This window comes from Carex rostrata, chromosome 32 (genome assembly GCF_964058835.1).
Source record: "Carex rostrata chromosome 32, lpCarRost1.2, whole genome shotgun sequence".
NCBI classification, from domain to species: Eukaryota; Viridiplantae; Streptophyta; class Magnoliopsida; order Poales; family Cyperaceae; genus Carex; species Carex rostrata.
This window is the reverse complement of record NC_135949.1, coordinates 5392109-5409566: the sequence shown is the minus strand read 5'-3', so window position 1 is coordinate 5409566 and position 17458 is coordinate 5392109. Positions and strand designations below refer to the sequence as shown.

Here is a 17458-nt window from a genome sequence, read left to right as displayed (position 1 = left end):
ACACGTTACCGTTTATTTTATTTCTATAAAAGCCTATTTCCTTTATTCTTGACCTCTTGATCTATGATGAGTGTCTGAGATCAATTCTTCTATGTTTCTTCTTTATTTTCAACAGTTATAAACACTTTCATTTAAGGACAATTAATGATAATAACATAGTAGGAATTATCGGCCGCGGCCTATCCCGATCTGATCCTGAGCCGATTCTCACGTAGCAAATCATAAAGAAAAAAAAAAACCCCGATCCTGAGCCAATCCCGATCCGATACCCCGATCCCGATCCCGATACCGATAATTCCTACTATGGATAATAAGCCAAATGCATGTACATAGAGTCTAACTTCAGTAAAGAATCTACAAGGGTTTCATATACTTCACATCGTGTTACATTTTTCTTCCACTAGTTGGATTGAGGCGTTGAGGGAGGAGGGTGCATGGTAGATTAAAGGTTATCCCGTACAAATTAATTAGCTTAATTTTAAGCAATACCATATTTGGAAGCATTCTTTTTCTCTATTGCCTTAGCACAGGAGCCAAGCATGCATAAGCTAACCTACCGCGCCTCTCTGTCTCTCTTAAGAGTAAAGTACTGTAACTGAAAGGGAATATAAGTGTAAAACACGCCAAGATCATACTACAAAAACCATGCATAGCAAGCATTACACATTCATCAGTCACAAGCAAAACAACACAAACTCTCATTTGCTATCTGTAGCTACTAATTACAGCACAATGGCTAACTTACCTCCATTCTTTCCCCCACCATTTCCCCGTCCGAGACCGCCTCAACCATTTCAAGCACCCCCACCTCCTCGCTCTGCACCACCTCCACCTCGCACTGCACCACCACCTCCTCGCTCTGCGCCACCTCCACCGGGCACTGCACCACCACCTCCTCGCTTGGCACCACCTCCACCGCGCATTGCACCACCACCTCCTCGCACTGCACCACCACCTCCTCGCTTGGCACCACCTCCACCGCGCACTGCACCACCACCTCCTCGCACTGCACCACCTCCACCTCGTTCTGCACCTCCGCCACCACCTCGCTCCTCACCTCCGCCACCACCTCGCTCCTCACCTCCGCCACCACCTCGCTTTAACCCCCCACCGCCATCACCATTTCGCCCACCACCTCACCCTTTACCACCAGTCATACCACCACCTCCTCATGTTGCGCCACCCCCTCCAAGCCCCTATCACCCGGTGATCATAATTGTAGTGGTAACATGTGGCGGTTTACTCCTGCTGGCTGCCCTTGCAGCCCTGATATTCTGGTGTATCAAGAAGAAAAAGAAGCAAGTGCAAAAGGCTGAGATTTTCAATGTGCAAGATCATACACATGTTAATGAGGGTGTCGTCCCGGGCCCACACGGTGAAAAGGTGGAGGTCATATCAGTTGATGAGGATCTGAAGTACCAAGAAGTGTTGAAGAAGGAAGAGAAAGTCGGTGGCACGTCTAATGCTGGTATCCGGTGGAAGCTACCTCGGACTGATGGTGGGTCGAACAGTAAACGAAGGACTTGATAGTAGCTGAGTGGTTTGATACTACTACTGGCATTGCATTATGGGACTTTCGAATAAGGGTGTGCTTGCATTGTTTGATTGTTTCAATTAAATTTAAGAGTTTATTTATTGGCTTTTAATTAAATTAATAAGACGTGTGAATTTTATCTATTGAATGAAGTGAATCTAAATATGGCTTTGATAAAGCTTCAAGCGTTTTTATCTAGGTACCATCGCATGTTGCTCTTTTAATGCTTGAACTGTTTTCTTTAAATAGGTTTGACAATATACCGATATTATTTACAACTACTATTGTTTACGACTCAAATATTTGCTCATTGCATTATCAGAGGCTACCAGTTCTTGACCAGAAAACGGAACGGTCATGACTAAGCAAATTATATGATTTTAGAAATATGTAGTTATACATACCGGTATTATATTGAATCCAACACAAATTCGGTAACCTCTCATTACTCCTATTTGTGATACAATGAAAATTGCTAGCAACTAAACTGGAGTAACTAGCTAACAAGTAATTAAGTTAGATAAAGTGCTAGTTGATGGCAACTGGTGTAATTCTCTTCTTTGCTGGCTTATTATCACTTGTCTTTACTGCAACCTTTCTATCATTCACATTTTCTCTCTCTAATTTACCTCCGTCAGTGTTGTCTATCTTCATGGGAACTGTCATGATTTTAACTCCGTCGGTGTTGTCTATCGCCATGGGATCTGTTATGATTTCTTCCGTGTTCTTCTCTTCTACAATAAGAAGAAAAAGAAGCAAGTGCAAAAGCCTGAGATTGTCGATGTGCAAGATCATATACATGTTACTGAGGCTGTCGTTCTGGGCCCACATGGTGAAAAGGTGGAAGTCATATCAGTTGATGAGGATCTTAAGTACCAAGAAGTGTTGAAGGATGAAGATGAGAAAGTCGGTGGCACGTCTAATAATACCGGTATCCGGTGGAAGCTGCCTCGTACCGATGGTAGGTCGAACAGTAAACGAAGGATTGAAGCAGAGTGGTTTCATACTAATATTTTGACATTGCATTTTATTTATGGGACTTTAGAATAAGGGTGTGCTTGAATAGTTTGATTGTTTCTATTTAATTTAAGAGTCCATTCATTGGCTTTTAATGAAATTAATAAGAGGTCTAAATTTTATCTATTTTTGTTTTTTTTGCTTATTTAAATTTTATCTATTGGAAGGTGAATCTAATTATCTAAACATGCTCCAAGACCTTTTCACTATTAATTTTAAGCAAGTAATCCAGAAGCAAAAATTTAGTAAATATCTTTGAAGTTCCATATATAAAATCTACAAATTATTAACTATATATCATCTTGCATGCTCCAAAAACATTTCCCTATTAATTTTAATAAAGTAATCCAGAAGCAATATTAGTCCAGTTAACTCTGTTGCACTCCCATTTATCAATGATTTCCCTATTAATTTTACATGTAGTACTTAACTCTTTGGCTTTTTCCTGTATATTTATTATTATGAAATATCTTTCTTATATTCCTGTATGTCTTTTGTTCAAAAGAAAAAATAAAACGGAGAAAAATGTTTAAACTACATGTATTTTATGTTAAATTGTAAACTTATTAGAATATGTATGGTCAACATAATAATTTATGAAGAGTCCAAGAATTTTTTTGGCTCTTCTAAATATATATCTCTTGGTACTTAAGTCTCAAATTCGGAATTCTAGATAGTACCTAGAAAAAAGTGAATGTCAAAGTGCACATTAACACCAATCAGTTAAATGATGAATGCAATGATGAATGCCATGTTTGGATGACACAAGAATAATAGCTATTGAGAATAGCAATGTGTATCCAAACAATATTTTTACTATTTGAAATAGCTAGAATAGTTACTATTCTCTATTTCTTGTAAATGTTGGAATAGCTACTATTTGAAGGTGTGAAAAGAGAAGAAAAAAAAAACTTTTTTTTTCGAATTTCTGCCAACACAATTCCGCAATGACAAATTTGACACCACTTCCGCTATCTCCACGTCGTGACAATTTGTTTGAGACCCTAATTGCATATATTTCATCTTAATTAGCACCTTGTTAACACTATTCTTTATTAATTATAGCTATTCACTATTCCACATGTACAATTCAAATAACATTTTTACTAGTCCGAATAGCACTATTTTCACACTAATATGAAAATTACTATTTTTTTTCTATATTCTCATTCACTATTCTAACTATTCTAGCTATTTTTAAATGAGCAAAATAGTTCTAGATGAGATGCACACACCGATGAATGTCATAGTTGACATCCAACAACCATGAGATCGAAGGCACCAACGATTGAGGCATCTTCATCGGATGATGAGGCAAGAATTCCAAAAACAAGGAGCATAAGGAACTTAAATGAGATAACAAGGTCAAGTTAATGAGAATTAAATTGCTTACTCTATGGTACTCTTCATATTTTATATTTTATTTGAGAGTACGAATCATTACTTAAATATTTCATCTAGAGGTAGGGGGTGCAAACAAATCATAATCGGATCGAATAGTGGTAAAACCAATTCGTATCTATTTTTATTTTTCATATACGGATACAGATCGGATATTAGACGGATACGGATACGGATCGGATATTAGCCAGATACGGATACGAATATCCGCCTTTTATAATAGTATGTCTACTATTCGGATACGGATAACTAAAATTTAAAACCATATTAAACTATATAGTGTATATCTACTATTCGGATACAGATAACTAAAATTTAAAACCATATCCATATCCGTATTCGTACGGATATTCAGATATTGGATGTCCATATCAAATTTTCGGATACGGTCAAATAATATCTTATCTGTTTGCACCCCTATCTAGAGGAGTAAATTGTTGAAAAATAAATGTCTATATCTATTTTAGTCTGAAAAAATAAAATAACTTACTCCAAATTAACTTATCTCTTACTACATTTTACTTTCTTTTTTTAATTTAATTTACTTCTCATTTAATTTTCTTAGATACAATTAAATTTAAATAAATTAATTTTAAATGTATAAATTAATTCTATATAAAGGAAAAAAAATTAAAATAAAAAAAGATAAGAAAAAAAAAACCAATTTTTAGTTTTTGAGATTTTTTTATATATCTTATCGGATTAGAATTTTGTCCATTCTGAAATATAAAACAATTTTTTAATATAATTTCAATAGAAAAATTATATTTTATTTTTAAAAATATCATGATTCGTAAATATATCATAACTTGTAAACATTCCTCTAAATTTTTGATGAGTTCACTCCAAATATCATGTCTATGTGTGAATTTATTAGATTCCCTCCAAATTTTGACTACTCCCTCCACAATTATTCAATTGGCGCCAAATATATTCGGCGAAAAAATCATCCAATATGCAAACAACACCAAGAGCGATCTTCGCTGCACTCAAATTATCAAAATATCGTGCAACAAATCACGTTGTCCCATTATATAATTCTTTTAGTATGTTACACGAAAGATCATACTACTTTGTAAACATTAAATCTGTGAAGCCACCGACAAATCTGGGAAAAGGAAAGTTGCTTAGAAGGGAAATGAAAATCACTGATGGTTACAAAAAAAAAAAAAGTCAGTAAATGATCCAACACTGACGGCTCAAAAAAAAACAGTCGGTGTTGGTGCTCAACACTGATTGTTTTTAGAAAACAGTCAGTGTTGAACACCAGCACTGACTATTTTTAAAGCGTCAGTGTTGGTATTCAACACTGACTGTTTTTTGAAAAACCGTCAGTGTTAATAACCAACACTGACTGTTTTTAAAGCGTCAGTGTTGAACAACAACGCTGACTGTTATTTAATAAAAGAGTCAGTGTAGTATGAGCAACACTAATACTTTGCTTAAGATAGTCGGTGGTTAAGGGTCGGTGAAGAGGTTTTTTGTACTAGTGTGTGGAGTAACTTTATTTACTCCACAACCAAACATGATCTCAAGTGAGTTGCATTTGTTATGTATCTTGACTCAAGGTGACAACATATCTTTTGAAGAGGCCTTTGAAGAGGCCAATGAAGATGACAAGTGCCGTGCGGCTTTAATTTGAATGAAGAGATACGTGCAATTGACAAAAAAAAGACGTGCGAGCTAACTTCTTGTCACGAAGGTCATTATAGTTGATTGGTGTTAGACGGGTGTACAAGAAGAAAATAAACATGCACGCAAAGCGAGATTGACATTTTTACAAAGTCATTATTGCCAATGAAGTTGTTTGAGAAATTCAAGAATTTTCTTGGCATGAAGGATGAAAAAAAATAGAAACTAAGTTTATTTGTTAAATTATAAAGTTAATTATTAGAAATATGTATGATCAACATAATAATAATTTATGAAGAGAGCTAGCCCTGGGACTTATAAATCTGAAATTCGGAATTCTAAATAGTGCTTGGGGAATACAACAACAAAGTAGGCACTTTTCACAAGAGAAAAAGTGCATTTATGACGGTACTTCGTCGTGAATAGAAAAAACACGTTTATGACAGTACTCGGTTGCGAAAAATCACTTTTTACCCTCGCGAAAAGTGTCCGTCTTTTGTAGTGGAAAAGTGAGTGTAATCGAGAGAGAAAATAGTTGATTTGCAGAATTTGTGTTGATTTGTTTCTCTTCAGCCCACCAAAATTTGGATCCATATCCTCTCATATACCTGACTCAACATTTGAAATAGACGGACCAGATTCAATTTCAGTCGGTGAGTGATCAGGATGGCAGTAGGGGGCAGTATTATTTGTGTTTTCAGATGTGTGCCAAGTTAAAATTTTCATTTTCGGACCATCCGATTCAATTCTACTCAGCCAGGTAACCTGAGGGGATACAAATTCCCAAAATTTATATTATTTTCAAACACTTTGCGAAGGGTCTTAAATAACCAGGTTTTTAAATAATAGACTTTCACTTGTGACCTACATGATCTTCATCTATAACACAAGTTTATTTCTTTATAAACACTTTCATTTAAGGACAATTAATGATAATAAGCCAAATGTACATAAAGTCTAACTTCACTAAAGAATCTACAAGGGTTTCATATATATACTTCAGTAACTTCACATCATGTCACATTTTTACTTCAGTAACTTCATATATATACTTCAGTAACTTCACATCAAGGCGTTGAGGGAGGAGGGTATCCAGTACAAATTAATTAGCTTCATTTTAAGCAATACCATATTTGGAAGCATTCTTTTTCTCTATTGTCTTAGCAAAGGAGCCAAGCATGCATAAGTTAACCTACCGCGCCTCTCTCTTAAGAGTAAAGTACTGTAACTGAAAGGGAATATAAGTATAAATCACTCCAAGATCATACTACAAAAACCCTAGCAAGCATTACACATTCATCAATCACTAGCAAAACAACACACTCTCATTTGCTCTCTGTAGCTACTAATTACAGCACAATGGCTAACTTACCTCCATTCTTTCCCCCACCATTTCCCCGTCCGAGACCACCTCAACCATTTCAAGCACCGCCACCTCCTCGCTCTGCACCACCTCCGCCTCGCACTGCACCACCTCCACCTCGCACTGCACCACCTCCACCTCGCTCTGCACCACCACCTCCTCGCTCTGCACCACCACCACCGCGCACTGCACCACCACCTCCTCGCACTGCACCACCTCCACCTCGCTCCTCACCTCCGCCACCACCTCGCTCCTCACCTCCACCACCACCTCGCTTTAACCCCCCACCACCATCACCATTTCGCCCACCACCTCACCCTTTACCACCAGTCATACCACCACCTCCTCATGTTGCGCCACCCCCTCCAACCCCCTATCACCCGGTGATCATAATTGTAGTGGTAACATGTGGTGGTTTACTCCTGCTGGCTGCTCTTGCAGCCCTGATATTCTGGTGTATCAAGAAGAAAAAGAAGCAAGTGCAAAAGGCTGAGATTTTCAATGTGCAAGATCATACACATGTTAATGAGGCTGTCGTCCCGGGCCCACACAGTGAAAAGGTGGAGGTCATATCAGTTGATGAGGATCTGAAGTACCAAGAAGTGTTGAAGAAGGAAGAGAAAGTCGGTGGCACGTCTAATGCTGGTATCCGGTGGAAGCTACCTCAGACTGATGGTGGGTCGAACAGTAAACGAAGGACTTGATAGTAGCTGAGTGGTTTGATACTACTACTGGCATTGCATTATGGGACTTTCGAATAAGGGTGTGCTTGCATTGTTTGATTGTTTCAATTAAATTTAAGAGTCCATTTATTGGCTTTTAATTAAATTAATAAGACGTGTGAATTTTATTTATTACATGAAGTGAATCTAAATATGACTTAATTTGATAAAGCTTCCAGCGTTTTTATCTCTAGGTACCATCGCATGTTGCTCTTTTAATTAGGGGTGTCAATGGGTACGGTACGGGTCGGGTGGAGACATTTTCATACTCATACCCATTAAAATTGATCTTATTCATATCCTACCCATACCCATTAAAAATTAATCTTACCCTACCCTACCCTTACCCGTTAATATTATCGGGTAACGAAACGGTAGCGGGTGAATAACGGATAATACTAGTATAATAATTAGTTTTATTATATTTTACAAATTAAACATCAAAAACTCATTCATTTTAACACATATATAATTGCATTTCTAATAAAAAATAAAATAAATGTGCAATCAATTCCAACTAAATTATTTTTTTATAAAGAATAAAAATTCAAAAACACGAATATACATTTAAGTGGGTTAGAAATTGAATTAAATATACATTTAAGTGGGTTGAAAATTGAATTGAATATATATTTGGATTTTATAATTACCCTATAGGGTAACGGGTACGAAATAGTCATTACCCATACCCTTACCCATTTATTTAACGAAAAAAATATTCTTACCCATACCCATACCCAATAAGCTAACGGAAAAAAAAACTTACCCATACCCGCCTTATCGAATACGATACGGGTCGGGTAAACGGCTAAAAAGGTACCATTGACACCCCTACTTTTAATGCTTAAAATGTTTCTTTTAATAGGTTTGACAATATACCGACATTATTTACAAATAGTCAATACTATTGTTCACGTCTCAAATATTTGTTCATTGCATTATCAGAGGCTACCAGTTCTTGACAATAATCTAACGATCATGACTAAGCAAAAATTATATGCTTTTAGAAATCTGTAGTTATACATACCGGTATTACATTGAATCCATCACAAATTCGGTAACCTCTCATTACTCCTATTTGTGATACAATGAAAATTGCTAGCAACTAAACTGGAGTAACTAGCTAACAAGTAATTAAGTTAGATAAAGTGCTAGTTGATGGCAACTGGTGTAATTCTCTTCTTTGCTGGCTTATTATCACTTGTCTTTACTGCAACCTTTCTATCATTCACATTTTCTCTCTCTAATTTACCTCCGTCAGTGTTGTCTATCTTCATGGGATCTGTCATGACTTTAACTCCGTCGGTGTTGTCTATCACCATGGCATCTGTTATGATTTCTTCCGTGTTCTTCTCTTCTACAATAAGAAATAAGTTATGACAAAAGGAATGAGATAAAAAGATAAACGAAAAGTAAACTAAAATAAAATAAAATGGTTGCAAGATACCCGAGAGGATATGAGGTTGGCCCAATTCATCATTCTCAAACTCGATTATTGTGCAATAACCATCTCTTGACGACAATGCAAGATACTTGGCATCCATCGACCTAACATATATACAAAATTTTCAAACAAGTTATTGTAATTGTCAATTTGTACTTTTGCATATTGAATACTGGACCACGAAATATCTCCAGTCCAAACTTATCAGATTTCCACATGTAGAATTAGTACGCAAGTAATCTTACTCTAAGACGTGGGATGGCTTGTTCTTGTCAAAATTAGGCAAATTGGTTTTGGATTAGGCCTTAATTTTTTCAATTTTGCATGGTATAATTTAGTTCAGCACAATAATTAGAACGAATATAAAGAATTTTACCATGCAATATCGGTTATAGCAGCATAATGCAAGCCGGCATACACTACAATTGGAGCCATGCTTTCGGTATCATATATATATAAAGAGTTCAGTGTAGCCACAGCAAATATTATCCTATATGGAAGCTTGAAGAAAGTAGCTGCTGCACATTCATTAGAGTAACATTGCTAGGTTAATTTCCATACAAAAAGAAAAATAATAGGATGAGTAAATAAGTGATCAAAAATAGTTTTTACCAGAGTTAGAACCACGTAGAGTAAAAATAATTGGGCAGAAACGGACGGCTACAATTGCTTTGCTGGCACCGGGCAACTGAATGGCAGGCCTATCCAAAACAAAAGAGTTACATTACCTTGCAATGAATAAAACCTAAGTTATATTTTGTCATGTTTGGAGTCTATGTGACCTAGGGGTGTCAATGGGCTGGGTTGGGTTGGCATTATTTTATTATTTCCAAACAACCCGACCCATCTAACTTGATTGCTTATTTATTAATTATTTTTTAATTTATTTATGCAACTTGTTCTCAATTAATATAATTAATCATAATTAGTGTATAACAAACCTAGTACTAAATTTCAATCTAAATCCAACAAAACACAATAAAATATGTCGGGTCGGGTCAAAAACTCTTGACCCAAATCGACTGATTTAACCATTGGGTCAGGTCAACCCATTTATGTAGGGTCGGAAATTGACATCCCTAGTCTTTGATAACCTAGTTACATTACTGTAGCAAAAGAACATAGCTATGGTGAAAACTTTCAAATCTTTTAACAAAAAAGAAAAAAAAAACATAAAATAATTACAGAAGAGTATGAGGAAATACTTGGAGAGATCACGCCTAGATAATATATAGGCCGTATTAACAACTTCAGGTGCTGAAGAGTACCGACATATACCTGGAAAGTAGACACGTCAGGAAAATTTTGAAAATTCCAAAATATGACTAAAAGAAGGTTTTTATAAATAACCACTTGAGAAATAATATCATAAAATAAAATACCTGCAGGTAAAAGTAGAAAGGAGCCGTCAGGTGACCACGCAAGTCTCCTAAAGAAAGATGGCAACGTCTCGTCATGAAACATGTGAGTTTTACCTGCCTGACCCAATAAAAAAATGCCCATAAAACTCATTCCTCACCAGTAAAGAGCACAGCAGCCGCAAACAAGAAATTTAGGTACTTTTGAAATATTCTTTCAGAAAATATGAAAAGGGGAAATAAACCAACACCTCTTTTCACCTCCTCCAACAATTAGTCGGGAAGCAAATAGAGCTTGTATTTCCCATGAGTTAGGAATGTAAAAATGCACTATGATTTTCCAGGGGTATACATGAAAATTTCCTAAAGAACCAAAACAAACAAAGCAAACCTTCGATTCATCAGCATTCAAAGTGTCTGCCTTGGAGAGTACGTGTTGACACACGAAATTCAATTTATCGAAGCCTTTGGATTTTTGTTGGGGCTTATTTGCATATATCCGGCATGTGCGGTCCGAACTTATCGAGGCCACATACTGGGCCAGTGGGTCCCATGCAACTCCTTGAACATAGTGCAGATGTGCATCCAATATTTGATGGACTGCACCTGAAGTATATTTTTAAAATAAAGTTTCGACAATCAAACTTTCAATTAGGTAGATTAGAATAAATAATTTTAACGTCCTTTCTACTAGGTAGTTTGTGATAATATCTTTTCATCATTGACCTCACATTTATATGACACTATTTAAATAAGGCAAAGGCTTCTATGGACATAAGGACCTATTTGTAAAATGAACATATTTTTATTTTCAAAGTTCAAACAGTCGATCCGAACCGTTCATCTTGTTCTCCATATTAATATGTGCTTGGAGACCAAATTTTACATTTTTCTGAATTTTTTTACTATTTATTAAGATGGGTACAAAAAATATCAAATTCAGACCATTGAATTTTGTACCCATCTTAATAAATAGTAAAAAAATTCAGAAAAATGTAAAATTTGGTCTCCAAGCACATATTAATATGGAGAACAAGATGAACGGTTCGGATCGACTGTTTGAACTTTGAAAATAAAAAGGGTGTTCATTTTACAAATAAGTCCTTATGTCCATAGAAGCATCACTCAATAAATAAATCCCTTTATTGTAAGAATCTCTTCACCAGTGTACTTCACAAACAAGATAGAATGTTTTTTCCTCTACAAAATTTGAAAATCACCTTTGCAAGTAATGTTTTGTGAATTGTGAATTGTGACTATAACAAGGTTCATCAACCTATTATTTGGAGTAATCCACAACAAGAATTCCCTAAATCTGTGTTTACCAGTGTAAGAACTCATTATTTTTTAAATTTAAAAGAAAATTACCTTTATTAATGTCCCAGATAATGCAAGAGTTATCAATTGATCCGGAAACAAGGAATGATCCATCAGGAGACCACTGGAGGTCAAGAACATCCTTTCGATGAAATCTAATTCAAACAAAAAAGGAAAGAAATTATATAAAGAATATTATTTTTCATAAAAAATTGTTATTAGGTATGTGGTATTGCAGTGGCCATACAGTAAAGACTTGTGCATTTTCCAGGAGGATTGACCATCAGCTGTTGATTGTAGCTTCCATAATATTAATTCACCTCCTGGATACTCAACAAAATAAATAAGTAAACAAACATATTATCTCTGAAAAATCATCAATTCTAGCCCATGAAAATTTTCAAATATCACATATAACCCTGCAAAACTAAGTATGTCTCAGGTATTTGCAAGGGTAAACATGTCATTGCCTTTTATATTAATTTAAAAAAAGAAGAAAAATCATCAATTATTGCAAGGGTAAACATGTCATTGCCCCTTCTATTAATTTCAAAAAAGAAGAAAAATAACAAGAATAATACGAAGATACGTACCATCAGCACCTGATGCAAGGTATTCTCCTGATTGAATAGTAAGACAAATATTAAAAAAAAATAACATTTTACTTGTTGCAAAAAAAAAAAAAATTATGGTATTGTTCTTATTAGTGGTATACTTGGGTGTTTGAATTTTATAAGAGTTTAGATTTTAATTGACTGGGTCTATCAAGTCTGTTCCTAGCGTTGAAAAAGAGATGAGCAATACAAAACACAAGAAACGATAAATTAAATGTGAAATGCAATCAAATTTGCAATCTCAGGTTTTGGTACCATTGCAGTCAGCTATGGTACTGGTTTATACCCACACCAATTTTGTGTTACTAATAGCTTGGGTGCATCTTGCATTTAATTGAAACTTTTTGACTCAACAAACAGTAGTAAAATATAGGTACAGTACTTCTAACCAAAAAGGATAGTAGAGTAGTTTCGCAAAATTACACCTAAGACCCAAATCTATGCAAATAACAAGCAATGCCTCATGCTTGTAAATAACATTCCTAACTGTCTGGGGCTATTTGCAACAAAACCACCTTTCAAAGTACCACCTTTTAAAGTTAAGGCACCTAGGTGAAGATGATAATAAAGAAAATGGCCCGGATTTTTTCATTATATAAATTACTTTCTAAGCTGTTCATACAAATTTGGACCCACCATATATATTCTCTTAATTTATTTCAGATTAATTCAAATTTAACAAGCAATGGCCTATTATTAAGAGACAGGATATCTTGACAATGCTCTAGTTTGACAATATTTTATCGAGGTTGCCACATATGGACAATTACAAATTTCAACTCATTTTGGTGAATGATAAAACATGCTCCAAATGTTATATTATTTTATAGACATTGTGTCTAATCAGATAAATCACATCCAAAAGGTTCAGTTTCATATTTAGAATTTCTTTGGCCTATTATCATGATTGTCAACTTAGTTCCATTGTCAATTGATTTCAAACTATTAATAGGGCAGAAGAGGGGTCCAGATCCCCTAAAATAACTAAAAATTTTGAGGGTCCAGACTGTCTGATCAGAATCCGGGCCAATCCGACCTGAGGTAAAATTCACAAGGCCCCTTTAATTCGTGTAGATTCTGATCGGACAGTCCGGATCCAAACTCAAATTTTGAATTACTTTATGGGATCTGAATTCAATGATCTATGTATGCAACTAACTATATTTTTTTCCAGCATACTAGTCTAATATTTTGTACTTTTCTTTGCAGTATTGTTTTGTACTAAGCAAGTCATGCACTTGCACAAATCAGATATACCGTTACCTACCAACCAGTGTGATAGCTTAATAATAAAAATAAATCCAGACCTGAAGGTGAGAAGCGAAGGGCATTAACAGCGGAACTGTGATATGAGAGACTATTCTGGTACGATGCAGTTGGAAGGTTCTTCTCTGATTTATCTAATTCTATAATCCAAATCTGAAATTGATACCAAATGCAAACAACACATTTATTGATTTTACCAATTTCCAAAATAACACACTCCTAACTCCTTTGCCCAGCTCTACCTACATTGAATACCTAAATTGCTCTTAAAAATAAACCTAAAATAGAGTTAAGGGAGACCTTAATATCGTGATCGTTGCCTCCAGTGGCGAGAATTCCTGATTTGGGGTGGAAATCTAGGGTTAGCACTGGCTGAGTGTCGTGCCAGTTGATCTGAACTGTTCCTCCTTTCATAGTACTACACCTTCTCTGCCCGATTTGTTAAATTTTTCTCCTTTTCCTCGATCTTCAACTCAGTTTCGATCCTTCGAGAGCACAAAATAGGGTTTCGAGTGGAAGGTTTGAGGAAAGAGTGAAATTTTGCGGGATTTTTTGGCGGGAAGAGAGAGAGAGAAAGGTCCAAGTACCGCCAGTGAGGGTAAACATATTAACCCGTGATTTTTATTAGTAGGAAAATAAAAATTAAAAATATTAAAAATAAGAAAGGTTGTCGGTATTTTTCAAAAACAGGAAGGCAATATATTGGCATGGCGTCCCTGAGGGACGCCATAGCAAACTTTGGTTGCATGGAAAAAAAAAAAAAAAAATCCAATTCCACAAGTGGGACGCCATTGGAATGTTTGGTGCAGTAGAAAAAAAAAAACAATTGCACAAGTGGGACGCCATGGTATGATTTGGGTCCGTGGTAAAAAAAAAAAAAAAAAATTACTGGGACGCCATGTTATCCTTGGTTCCGCGGAAAAAAAAAATAGAAGGAAAGTGGGACGCCATTTGCTGTGTTGTCCCTCAAAAAAATTAAATGGATACTTCGATACTGCGTTGAACCCTTCCCGTCCCTACCTCCATTACTGGGTTAGACAACGACACAGCCGAAAAAAATAGAAAAACCGCGATTCAGCGCTGATCCCACTCCGCTGGTCCCCCGCCTACGTCCGTGGCGTCCCAATTGGCTGATCCCGGTCCCCTGCGCCCCAGCCCCTTCTTAATCTCCTATTAAGTAAGTTTTTATTTTATTTTTCTGAATTAGTTTTATATATAGAATTAAAATAGATTTTCAATTGTACTTTTTTGTGAAATAGTTTGTTTAGATTGGAATTAAAATTAATTGTTAGTTTTATTAGACTACGAATTAGGTTAATTATTTTTACTCTAGAGAAATAATTAGGTTAAAAATTGTAATTAGATTAAGAATTTCGGTTTTATTTAGATTGGCATTAGTTTATTTGAATAATATATTTTTAAAAATTATTGCTATTATACAAACTTAATTCATTTTAGAGATAAGAATTAGGTTAAGAATTTTAATTTTGTTTAGATTGGAATTAAATTTGATTGGTTTAAATTTGTTGAAAATGTTGGATCTATTTTCAAATATATGTTGAATATTTTTAAACAACATATAAAGTTCATTTGTTGTGCGAACATTTGTAGTCATTAATATTATAACATCAAAAGTCAACATCTCATATAGTTAAGGTCCCAAAATTAGGCATTGGTTCTTTTTAATTTAGTTAGATTACGTTCACTAAAGATTTGGATAATGAAAATATTATGCATGCAGGATGTCGGCCCCTCGTGGTGAGTATGGCTATCAAAACACTAATGATGCCATTGAAGAAGATGTAGTGACTCAAACTCAATCATCAAGTCATTTTAGTTCGTTATTGTGGATGCCACATCAGCAACATCGGAGCTCATTAATTTCTAGCGATGTAAGTTACTAAATTTTAAGTTAAACTTGTACTTATTTTAAATTCCTGATTTCATTATTTTTAAGGCAATTTTTTTGTTAAACTTGTACTTGTTTTAAATTCCTGGCAGCCTAACAATGGAGTAAGGGCTCGAGCGCACAAGCACATTATTCCGTACCATTGGCAATGTGAAGACATCTTAAAGAGACTCGGCTTATATCAGGTGTCTCAGATGAAGGTTGCAAACGTTGATTCTTCACTTCTCAGTGGTCTCTTAGAGCGTTGGCGACCAGAGACTCATACATTTCATCTTCCTGTAGGTGAGATGACCATTACTTTAGAGGATGTTTCTTGTTTGTGGGCTTTGCCAATTACGGGGATACCGGTGACTGGTATGTCAGATGGTAATTGGGAGGGTTTAGTAAATGAGTGTCTTGGAGTTGGGGCATGGGATGCATTGATGAAACCAAAGAAAAGGTCTTCTAAGATTGAAAAATCTGGGTATGCCATAAACTTGAAAAGTTTGCGAAATCGATTTAAAGCCATGCCTTCGGGTCAGGGTGAGCCTACACCAGAGCAGATACATCAATATACAAGAGCTTACATACTTGATTTGTTTGGGTCTTTACTTTTTATCGATTCTTCTGGAGATTCGGTACCGGTGATGTATTTACAGTTTATCAGGGATCTCAATACGCCTGGGCAATATAATTGGGGTGGGGCTGTTTTAGCATTGCTCTACAGGAATCTATGTTGGGGCGCTACCCGTAAAGCTAAAATGGTGAAAACGCTAGCGGGTCCAGTGGTACTTTTACAGCATTGGGCATGGTCGCGGTTGCAGACCGGACGTCCGTGTCCATACAAAGGTTGGAAGCCTGATTGGGGGAGACCGAATTCCCAGTCTTGCCCTGCATTTGGAGCTAAGTGGTGTGGTGCCCTTGAATATAAACAACCTCATGGGAAGGCTGGAGTTAAATACTTTCGCAATCAGTTGCAGGATTTGCGGGAGGGTAACGTAGATTGGGAGCCATACAAACAGTTGTGGAGCCGTATGCCATCCCGAGTTCATCAAGATGCCGAGTTTTTTCGTGCCCGTGTGCCATTGGTACACTTCTGGATTATTGAACATCACTATCCTGATCGAGTGATGCGCCAATTCGGGTATCGACAGGCCATTCCAGTACTCGAGCTACTCCAAGAGGATGATGTTCGTAAATTACACAGGTATGTTCATAGTAGTATGTGTACTACTAATTGGTTGGTCGAGCATGAGACATACGTAACTCAGTCATCGGACCACAGTAGCAATGTTGTCGCACCAGATGAACCTTTTTCCTGCAATCAGATTGAGTCATATCAACGGTGGTTCCATCAAAATTGCATGTACAATATCTTTGAGGTACCTCAGGTGCTCGATGGTGTTACGTCGATGAATCTTGACGAAAATGATAACAGTGAATATGGATACATAGCTAACGGGCCAAGGAATACACGTGAGGTACATATACTTGACTTAGACTCTTCATTATTAAATATACAAATGAGCTTATGTTTATATTGACTTGTTTAATATTTTATAGGCACATGCAGCTCTCGAGTTAGGAAAAAATGCCATCAATATGATTGCGAAGGGGATGAGAAAAGCAGGAAAGAAGCTCATTGAAGGGATTATTGTTTGTGTCAGAGACAATGGGATGGAACCCCGACTTCAAATGATGCTCGAGCAAGCTCACTTGCCAACAAACTATGAGGAGATCACATCGGATGAAAGCGAGGAGCACTTGGCCAATCATCAAGCAACCGTCAGTCCTCACTACATGTACACTGATTTTGTCAATACGGTATCTTTTTTTTGTACCAACTTGAAATTTCATTTCTGGGCAAATCAATACACATAATTTTTTTTTTATTTTACATGA

General features: G+C 36.1%; 3 protein-coding genes across 7 annotated transcripts; 2 read left to right on the top strand and 1 right to left on the bottom strand.

Annotated features, from left to right (window-relative positions):
• The first annotated feature begins 512 nt into the window (after positions 1 to 512).
• LOC144548207 (uncharacterized) lies at positions 513 to 1677 on the top strand. Its single transcript, XM_078296916.1, has one exon. It carries the CDS (start codon positions 646 to 648, stop codon positions 1525 to 1527), a length of 882 nt encoding a protein of 293 aa, XP_078153042.1. The 5' UTR covers positions 513 to 645; the 3' UTR covers positions 1528 to 1677.
• Positions 1678 to 1972: 295 nt separating this feature from the next.
• Positions 1973 to 14274, bottom strand: FAS2 (Transducin/WD40 repeat-like superfamily protein). 5 transcript variants are annotated; one of them, XM_078296911.1, is made up of 12 exons: positions 13969 to 14274; positions 13710 to 13821; positions 12382 to 12408; positions 12036 to 12111; positions 11840 to 11943; positions 10863 to 11077; positions 10496 to 10592; positions 10319 to 10391; positions 9726 to 9814; positions 9490 to 9631; positions 9117 to 9217; positions 1973 to 2268 (listed from the first exon to the last, which is right to left on the bottom strand). In XM_078296911.1, exons 1-12 carry the CDS (start codon positions 14080 to 14082, stop codon positions 2063 to 2065), a joined length of 1356 nt encoding a protein of 451 aa, XP_078153037.1. In that variant the 5' UTR covers positions 14083 to 14274; the 3' UTR covers positions 1973 to 2062. The 5 variants fall into 5 exon arrangements, with proteins under 5 accessions (XP_078153037.1, XP_078153036.1, XP_078153038.1 ...); XM_078296910.1 differs by lacking the exon at positions 1973 to 2268 and adding an exon at positions 8641 to 9026; XM_078296912.1 differs by lacking the exon at positions 1973 to 2268 and adding an exon at positions 8641 to 9023.
• LOC144547742 (uncharacterized) lies at positions 6944 to 7651 on the top strand. The gene has a single exon (XM_078296441.1). The coding sequence runs from the start codon at positions 6944 to 6946 to the stop codon at positions 7649 to 7651; it is 708 nt and encodes a 235-aa protein (XP_078152567.1).
• Positions 14275 to 17458: the final 3184 nt, after the last annotated feature.